This window comes from Bison bison, unplaced genomic scaffold (assembly GCF_000754665.1).
Source record: "Bison bison bison isolate TAMUID 2011002044 unplaced genomic scaffold, Bison_UMD1.0 scf7180017864518, whole genome shotgun sequence".
In the NCBI taxonomy this organism is placed as follows: Eukaryota; Metazoa; Chordata; class Mammalia; order Artiodactyla; family Bovidae; genus Bison; species Bison bison.
The window spans coordinates 14,486,174-14,496,194 of record NW_011495071.1 but is presented as its reverse complement, the minus strand read 5'-3'; the positions used below and the strand labels follow the sequence as shown (position 1 = coordinate 14,496,194).

The window sequence follows — 10,021 nt, the reverse complement described above, 5'->3', positions numbered from 1 at the left end:
ATGCACAATCACAGATGTATACACATCTCAACGTCAATCCTTTAAACGATGCCCTGGAATTGACAGAGTAGCTCTGATGTATACACGCCACCAGGTACAAAATAGCTAGCTAGCAGGAAGTAGCTGTATAGAGCAGGGAACTCAGCTTGGGCTCTGTAATGACACAGAGGTGTGGGATGGGGGCTGGGAGGAGGGGATATATGTATACTTATGGCTGATTCACGTTGTTCTATAGCAGAAACCAACACAACATGGTAAAGCAATTATCCTCCAATTGAAAAACAAAACTAAACAGTGCCTGGACATGGTGAGGATCTGGGCTGTTCAGGAGGGTCAAGCGGGGATTAGGAAAGCTTATTCCCAACCCCTACTTCATACTAGATCCTAAAACATTCTTGTTGGTTCTTGCTAAAATAAGACATTCTGGGTTTCCACTGGACCTGGGATAAAGTCAGGAATAGATGTCAACAGGGGTGCGGAAGTATGCTCATGCTCCCTTTGCTGACCACAAGCAATCCCATTGTTTCAAACTCTGCTCAGGCCCCCAGGGCCCCTGCAAAGAAGCGAAGTCAAAACTATCGGGCCACATGGAGTTTCCCTTCCAGAGTGGCCCCCACCTGGAGGGTCCCTGGTCAGCCAGTCCTTTCACAGATGGCCCCATCTTACCTCGGGTAACAAGTCCTCTCGAGGAAGCAGTGAAGGGGGCCAGGCCATGTTGCCTGCTCAAACGTGACGCAGCTGGAGGGTGCCTTTTCCAACCATCCATGCTGTTTGTAGAATCTGAGTCAAGGGCCTGTCATGCTCTCTGTTTGAAATTTGGGCCACGATTCTTAGAGAACAGGCTACGCCTCCTCCCGCTGGAGTGGAGAAAAGAGTTAGGAGTCACCATGTTCCCTCCCACACAGGACCATGCGTGGGACCAGCTAGTAAGAAAACCCCTGACGTGCTTTTGCTGAGAGAATGGTGGCCACCTAGCGGCGGGGGCTCTACCTCCTGTACCTTTTTTTCTTGCCTTGCACTCAACTGTGGACAAATTCTCTACCACCTCCACCCCTCACGGGGCCTTCCCAGGTGGTAAAGAACTCAACTGCCAATACAAGAGATGTAAGAGACGTGGGTTCCATCCCTGGGTTGAGAAGATCCTCTGGAGTAGGAAATGGCAACCCACTCCAGTGTTCTTGCCTGGAGAATCCTGTGGATAGAGGAGCCTGGCGGGCTACAATCCATGGGGCCACTAAGAGTCGGACACGACTGAAGCGACTTAGCACAACAGCACAACCACCCACCCCTCGCACCCCAGCCTGCCTTTCATCTGTTATGGAGCTATCTCCAAGTAATGCTTAAAACCGGAGAATACTTTCCATTTTAAAATTAAAAATCAGTAGCTAAAAAAACAGCAGCGTCCCCTCTTCTGAATGCTTTGGAATCTGTTCTCTCCAGTTTAACTAGTTGGAAAGCCACTCTGCACTGTGGGTGCTCTTCTTGGCAACAGAGATAAACTGCCATTAACAACAAACTCGAACATGCACGCATCCCTAAACCGAACTGGCCTCCTGCCTTCTGTTTCAAGCATATATCACAAGTCAAAATGAATTAAATCCAAATCCAGTTTGCAATGGTCCATCGCTAACCCGCCTCACTGGAACGAGCTGGCGGCGTGTGGGTTGGAAGAGGGCCTGTGGGGTCCTTCCCACTGTGGGATCGCAGTCCGCCTGCCAAACCAGCCCCGCACAGGCGTCCACAGCCTGTCCACAGCCCAGTGGCCCCTTGACTGGGTGGGCTGGGGTGGGGAACCATCCTCAGCAGCTGTTGAAGCCCAGCCAAGGGCCTGAGAGGACAGGCCTTGCTCCCTTAGACTTCCAGTGTCAATCAAGTGTCAAGAACTCATCAGGAGAAACTTCATAGGTGAACACTGCAGGGTCAAGAGTTGACACTGGGGATTTTTCAAAGAAATAGAAAGAAAAAACTAACACAGGGCACTCATGGAAAATAGCCAGCAAAAAGCAGGAGGTGTACCAGGTTAATACTTTAATCTGTACATCACATTTTTTTTTGCAAACCATTACACTTCTTTTTTAAATTAACTTTTTCTTGCAAAATACTCATTTCATTTTTCCAACAAAATCTTATAAAGGCAAAAATAAAATCTTATTTTGGTAAATGTCATGAAGTCGATACTGGCAGCATATGGAGTTAGTTAAAAATAGACGGCAACTTCTAAATATATTCAAGATTATTTTTCTGACCATAGTCAAAGACCAATTTTCATTTAAAGTGTGGCTCTACCCAACGGAGGTTTTTTGTTTTTTTTCCTTTTCAACCTCATTTTCTGTATGCAGACTATCATGAGCTCACGACTCATATAAAGGGCCACAAACACGGCAGCTGGTCTGGTGGCCCCTTCCCCATTTTAGGCTGGAAGTCAAGTCATCGTTCTGCCATCATGGCCTTGCTGGCCATCAGAGATGGTGGGGACCCGCTGCCTGCCCTCCAGCCACTGACCCAAGTCCTGGGAAGCTGACCTGTGTTCTGAGGGGCAGGCTGCAAAGGTCCCAGGATCGCTATCACAGCCTAGCGTGGACACAGGGAGTTGCAGGTAGATGCCACCCGGTGTGACGTTTATTGCTTATGATACAAGTCGAAGATGCTCTTCTCACCTTTTCTGTATTTCAAAGTGTTCTGTATTTCTTTTTTTTTTTTTTTAATTAAAGCAAACTTTTTTTATTTTTGAGAAGAGCCCTTTGCTGAGAGAACCTCATGGGCGGGTCTGGAACCAAAGTTCTTAGACACGTTGTTGGGCCTAAGGCAGACCCAAGGCCGAGGCACAGACTTGGGCTCTGTCTCGGTGGAGCTTCACCCTCCAGAGCTGGCCATCAGGCGGTCAAGATCAGGGACGGCTGACCACTGCCCTGGACAGCACGCCAGTGAGCCCCACACTGGAATCCCCCGGCAGCATGTCTCACATCCAAGCTTGCCTGCGTTCAGCAGATGCTGGACTGCCTTCTGCTCACCCTGCACCCTGCCCTTCCGCCCCACCCACACCCACCACCCCACGATACCTGAATCTGTGTGTGCAGCTCCAAAATCTCGCATCCTCACCTTCTCGGCCACTGAGCCCTTGAGGTGAACATTATAAAATACATCCTGATTCTAAAATACAGCATCAGTATTGTACAGTGTGTATCAAAAGTGCCTTTGTCACATGTAAAAGGAGTCTGAACTAAAACAAGCGGGGGGGTTAGGACCTCGCCCTGTGGTGGACACCCCACAGCTGACGGGCTACTCCGTCCTCCAGGCTGAACCCCCGCTTAGCTGGAAGGGGTTTCCTTGGCGGAAGAAGGATGGATCTTCTCGGAGGAAACTGGTTCTGCTGGCCCCTGGCTCCAGACTTCTCTGTGTGCTGGATCACGGGTCAGTCACTGCCTGGGCTGGCAAAAAGCGGAGGAGACAGTGAGGGGCTGGCAGGACCCCAGCCCACTCTGGGGAGCAGGTGGTGGGCTTGGTTGCTCACACATGGGACAGGGGATGGCAGGCTAACAAGACAGAGTGCAGCCGGGCAGAAGGCCAGGGCAACGCGGCCGCTGCTGGGGGACGCTCGGGCTCTAGGACTCATGGGTGCCCCACCTTTCCTCCACCCCATCACTTCTAGGAAGTCTGCCAGACACACACTGGCCCTGAGACTGGGTCCCTGCTCTAACAGGGCCATAGGCCTGAGCAAAGAGGGCTCTGGGTTCCAGTTCCGGCCCGGACCTCCGTTTGCTGAGTCATTCTGGGTAAGTTGCTCAGCTTCCGTGGCCCTTGTTAGTTTAATCTAAAAACAGGGTGATCGCACCAATCTCCTAGAACTGCTGAGGATGCTGGAAGGGTAAAAGGAAATGTGGATGGGCTCTGAAAAGAGCATCGGAGGCTGACTCATGGCCACAGAGGTGCCAAAAGCTGATAGAAACAGAGCCTCTCTGTGACCTGGGACACTCAGATCTCTAAGAGAAAACCACACACCCCACCTGTGACCCCAGAAGATGCTGTGGCCTTTACAGGGTCCTCTGGAGCCAAGACCTGACGGAGCATTTCCCTGGGGTTCCTCAGCCATGGGGGCCCTACTGTATACCTCCCTACAGCCTGTCCCAAGTCCCACCCTCAGGCTGGGGGACACCTGCCCAAGAGCATGTCTCCACCCCAACCACGCACCTCCATCCCTCACTGCACTCCCTTCTCCAAACACCTAGAGCTCCTCGGGTGGCCAGATGGGCACACAAGTGGCGACAGAGGACTCACGAGGAAAGGGTCCCCACCCTGGTTCTGACACCCACAGCCATGATTCTTTGGGCCAGTCCCTCACTGGCTCTGAGCTGCTCTTCCTCATCTGTAAAATGCGGTGAATATCCCCAAGGGTTATTGCTGGTGCTCAGCAATGTCAACCATAAACACTACAGAGGGACGAGAGGGAAAGCCCTACACGCCGTCTGGCTCACACTGGTCCCTTGGGGGCACTAGGCTGCCTGCAGGAAGGACAGCTGGGCAGGGTGGGGCGTGGCTCTGGTCCCTGAGACTTCACAGGCTCTCCTGTATGGGAGCCACCGAACACTGAGTTCCTAAAAACCAACAGCCCCGCTCCTGCCCACCAGCCCGGGAGGTCTCCCCAGCAGCCGCTTTGCCCAAGGAAGGAAGCATCAGCAGGTGGTACTGCTATCATCTCAGCAGCAGGGAGGGGACATGCTCAGCGCCAGGAGAGGGGCCACGAAGCCAGGCGGGGGCTCTTACTTGGAAGGTGTTAGACAAAGGTGTAGTGGAGTCCGTTGCTTAAGGGGGGGTAAGGTGGCACGGTCCTGGAGGACAGGGGGGCTTTAGGCGGGAGGAGGGCCAGCTGCTGCGCTAGACGGGCAGACAGGAATTAAGCGGTGTGTTAGGCTCCTCGTCTGCTCCCGCAGCTCCAAACGCCCCACTCGGCAGGGCTGGGGAGCTGTGGGCCCCACTGCCCGCCACTAGTGGCCTGGGCTTGGGGGACACGCCTGTGGGGCCAGGTTGGGGCCTGGCCTGGGACTGGAGAAAGGGAGCAAGAGTGAGGAGGGGCTGCAGCAGAGGAGGCCACTCAGCGGGGGAGTGGTCGCGGGGGACATGGTGGGAGGGCTGGGGCGCACTCGCCTGCTGGCGGGGAGGAAGCCGAGGACAGTATGTCCACACAGGTAAGAGCAAGCACAGGCCAGAGAGGAGGGTGATTTACAGCAGGGCAGGTCCTCCTGCTGGACCCCTGGACACAGGGAGGAATTCAAAACCGCCATGCGGGGCCTCAGGGACCCCCAGGATCATCAGGAGGATGGGCCTGGGGGAGCCGCCTGCTGTCTCCCCCACAAGGACGCCCTCTCGGCTGACGCACATGTCCTCAGGGGAGTCAGGACAGCAGGGACCTCAGGGACTCTGTACGGGACCAGAGCTGGGGGAGAGAGAACAGGCTTCCTTCTGCCCTCAGTCATCCCACGGCTTCTTGGTACAGCTCTGCTCCCCAGGGCCACCACCTCAGGGCCTGGCAGGCCCCACCCTCGGCCACTTCTAGACCCTTTGGCCAGAGTCGGAGGACCAGTGGGGACTGTGACACCACTTCACTCTACGACCACCCTCACTCCTGGCCAAGGGCACCACCTAGACACGCAGGGGCCACCGCACCTGGGGAGAAACAGCCCTGGGTGAACTGCGAGGGCTGACATAGGAGGCCAGTGAGGGTGGGGAGAGGAGCCCTGCGAGGGCTCACATAGGAGGCCAGTGAGGGTGGGGAGAGGAGCCCTGTGAGGGCTGACATAGGAGGCCAGTGAGGGTGGGGAGAGGAGCCCTGCGAGGGCTCACATAGGAGGCCAGTGAGGGTGGGGAGAGGAGCCCTGTGAGGGCTGACATAGGAGGCCAGTGAGGGTGGGGAGAGGAGCCCTGCGAGGGCTCACATAGGAGGCCAGTGAGGGTGGGGAGAGGAGCCCTGTGAGGGCTGACATAGGAGGCCAGTGAGGGTGGGGAGAGGAGCCCTGCGAGGGCTCACATAGGAGGCCAGTGAGGGTGGGGAGAGGAGCCAGGAGTCGCTTTCCCAGCTGAGAGAGAAAGCCTCTTTTACACACGCATACATGTACACACACAAATACATACACACTCCTGACAAAGAGAAAGCCTTTTTTACACATGTGCACATGTACATACACACACACACCCTCCCATCCTGTGGTATATTTTTTTTCCCCACTGGACAACAAAGTCCCACTTTCCAAGTCCCGCTTTCTGGCACAGGCCACTCAGAGGCAACTCTGATAGATGGACAGTGGCTCTGATTTGGGGAACAAAGCAGAAACCCCAAGGAGGGTTAGAGGGGCCCCTTCTGTCTCGTCCCGCAAGAAATCCAAGCACCAGAGGCTTTCCTGCCCCTTCTTCGTGAGGCCAGAAATCTTAGCCTGGACCCCTCAGCTCAGGAGCCAGAAAAGCCTGTTCTCAACCGGCCACCTCAGAGACAGCAGAAGAGCAGCACCACTCCCAGGGCTAACAGTGAGCCGCATGCCTCTCCCAGACCTCCGTCCTCCAACGCTCCTGAGCACCAGCTCCCCTGCTCAGCCTGCCCACTCTGCCCCCACCACGCCCTGCAAGGGACAGGGCAAACACCACTGTTCCTCAGTTTCTAAGCCTGACGCCTGCTTTCCCCCTGACTCCAGACAGGCTGGGCCGGGCCCTGAACCCAGGGAGCAGGGGCTGGGGCCCAGCCTCCGAGGCTGCCCCCGCGGCCTCACCTGCCACCTGCTTGCTGCGCTGGGAGGCCTCCGAGGGCAGGGGCGTAGGAGATGTTGATGATGCGCTCCTGCTCCTGTAGCTGCGAGTCCAGGTCTGCCACGCTGTTCCGGTCCTGGCTGGCGGTCGGCTGCAGATTGCACATGCTGCGGCAGGGCCAGAAAGCGGGCTGTGGGCCTCCCTGCCCACGGCGTCCACCTCAGGAGAGGGGGGTCCCCCTGGCCTGAGGATCTCACCCTTCTGGGGGCGTCAGATAAAAGCGGGGCACTTTCTCTCCAGACCAAGGTGCACGAGCTCCTCTCCTTAAACGCCCAGCCACAGCTTTGCCCCTCCTCTGGGGGATCACAGACCCCAAGGTAAGAGTTCTGGCTCTAGGCTCCTATTCCATCCAGACGTGAAAAAGCTAACCTGGCTCTGAAAGGGAGGACCTCAAACACCAGGTTTATGTTTCTGAGGCTACAGGGGCTGATGGGACAGGAAAGCCACTTGCTGGGGTCCTCTCCTGGCCTCCAGGGGTGTGGATGAGGCCTCTGGCAGCTCAGGACACGGCTGGGCCCCTGGCTCTGGTCTAGGCCACAGGCCACTGGCACAGGCCACTTTGATAGGTGAACAGTGGCTCTGATTTGGGGACCAAAGCAGGGACTCCAAAGGTCTAAATGAGGGAACACAGGCCCTGGGGCTGGGAGCACCATCCTTGGGGGCAATCTCTAAGCGTGTCCACTTCACCGCCACACTTGGCTCCACTCCTCACACTTGCCAGGGCCACGGGACACAGATCTGGGGGTGAGGGCCTAGCATGGCCCTCTGAGAGCTTCATGACCTTCAGGTGACCTGGGTGAGCTTCCTCGCTGATCTGTTGGTGACGTGCTGAGAGCCGACCTGCCCCTTACAATGAGCAATGTTTGCCTAAGACAGAGGCCTGATAAAACACACACACCCCGGGCAGCCCAGTCCGGTCCGTTCAGCTGAGACACCCCCGGGGCAGCCTAGCAGGCTGTCAGGACTCTGGCGTCATGAGGGCTGACCTGGACCGGGTGAGGATGTTACGGATCTTCTCGGCTTTGCGGTACCGCGCCTGCAGCTCCTCCAGGCTGGGCGGCTCTTCAGGATCCAGCTCCACGTAACGCTCAGGGATGGAGACCTTCTCTGGTTTGGAGAGCTGAGGAAAGGGCCGGGTGGCGGTGGTTGGGATGTTTGGTTTGAGACCTGCTCCCTGACCCTGTCCCCCCACCAGGAGGCACACGGAGCCGCCCACAGACTCAAGTATTTGCTAAGATCACAGCAGCAGCAGTTCACTGTGGAGTCAGGATCTGCATCTGGGTTTGACTCCAAAGCCCGTGCTCTTTCCACCATACCCAGCACCTCCTACTGTCCAAGGGAAGGGAAAGGGGAAGCCAAAGTAAATAGACCAGAAGCCCGAGGAGGACAGCAGTCACCCATGACGCCACCCTCCACGTGATCTGACCTGTGCGGACCTCTCCAGCCCCACAGACCCCTGGGGCTCTCCCCTCTGCCTGGGATGCTCCTCTCCGGGCTCCACGGACTCTCTCATCCTCCCAACCTCACCTCCAGAAACCTTCCCTGACTGTGCCTCTCCCGCCCACCCTGTCTCTGTTTTCTGTTTGTTTCTCCACTGTCTAGATCAGACACTTGGTACTCAGTAGCCCTTCAGCAAACACTCCTTGGATAGTTAGATGGGTGGGTGGGCAGTTGGATGGGTGGCTGGGAGGAGGAATGAAAGAAAGTGACAGTGATTTTTATCCCTACAAAAGGCCCTCTGACCCAGACAGGAGGCAGCCACGTTGCATCTCTTGCTCTCAAAAGGAAACTGACCCCTACTCCACCCCTCTAGTCTCTCACACAAACCCAACAGCAACCTCAGCTTAGTGAAACCTTACTTGGGCCAAGAAAGCTAAAGGCAACTTTCGCATACCTTAGGGAATTTTTTTCTCCTTGAGTAACAGCAGGACATTTAAAATGAGGTTGGTTGAAACTCCTAAAGACAAGGTCAATCCAATCCCAGGGCAAATATGGACTTGAATTTAAACCCATCCCTATCTTCCATTCTGGTGAAAGATAGCAAGAAAAAGCTCCTGTTTTTCCCAATGAAGGCAGATCCAGAGCAAGGATGCAGATCACATTGCAGGAGCAGGGATTTAGGTTAGAGATAAGGAAGAACTTTTCCCCTTGGCTAGCAGGCTAATCAGGACACCACAAAGCGCACTTCCCACTGCCAAAGCAAGCCTGTAGAAGCTTCTTTTGTGAAGCTGAGAATCATGGACTTCTGGCTGCTTTAGAGGTGCCAAAGGGAAAGGGGCTTAAGGAAGGGGACTAACCTCGTTAACCCCTGGAGGCCCAGTGGACCCCAGAACCCAGGTACTCCACAGGCGTCAGTCTGCCCCACTCCGGTCTGATCTATCCTTCACATGGTAAGAGCACTTCCTCTCATGCAGTTTCAGGCCAGGCCGAGTCCTCACACAACTGTGTTTGGGCTACTGTGCACTTCATTCAACAGAGTCGTCATTCAGCAAATATTTAGAGTGGCTATTGTGTGCTAGGCCTGGTGCTGGGTGCATAAAGGTGAACCAAACAGCCATAAACACTGCTCTACAGAGCTTACGAGGGGCACAACACAGGAGACCACCCTATGTCTTGAAGACCCTGAGTCTGTCATGCACTGACTCCCTTTCTCTTCCTTCGGGTAAAGACACTCTGCTACGGTTACTTGCTTTTCTGGGCCTGCCTGGTCATGATGTATTTGAGCCACCAGAGGGCGCCAGGAATTCAGACCAAGTCCTATCCAGGTCTCCCAGCCTCTGCCACACCTGGAAATTTCACCTGTGATTTTTTTTTTTTTTTTTTAATGTATTAATATTTATTGCTGCGGCTGTGCCGGGTCTTAGCTGCAACACACAGGATCTTTAGTTGTGGCACCCAAACTCTTAGTTGTGGCATGTGGGTTCTAGTTCCCTGACCAGGGGTTGAACCTGGGTCCCCTGCATTGGGAGCTCAGAGTCTTAACCACTGGATCACCAGGGAAGTCCCAAAATTTCACCTGTGATTTCTAAACCTGCCTCCCCTTTCCCCCATCTCAAGTCTGATTGCCTAACTAGCCTGACTAGCCAGATGTAAGACCAACTCCTGGTTTTCCAGGGAACATATCATAACAATAACAACGACCTGCTCACACTATTACGTGCCAGGTCCTGTGCTCATAGCTTTCTGATCATTGCCAATCGGCCGGGCAATATGCTGAGTCTCTTAACCC

General features: G+C 55.0%; 1 protein-coding gene across 1 annotated transcript in view; it reads right to left on the bottom strand.

Annotated features, from left to right (window-relative positions):
- Positions 1-2,013: 2,013 nt before the first annotated feature.
- PLEKHA7 (pleckstrin homology domain containing, family A member 7) overlaps positions 2,014-10,021 on the bottom strand; it is a 228,329-nt gene continuing 220,321 nt past the window's right edge. The window contains 5 exon segments of the mRNA XM_010830665.1: positions 2,014-3,428; positions 4,762-4,872; positions 6,756-6,795; positions 6,797-6,899; positions 7,779-7,912. Coding sequence (XP_010828967.1) covers positions 4,772-4,872; positions 6,756-6,795; positions 6,797-6,899; positions 7,779-7,912 — 378 coding nt within the window. The 3' untranslated portion in view covers positions 2,014-3,428; positions 4,762-4,771.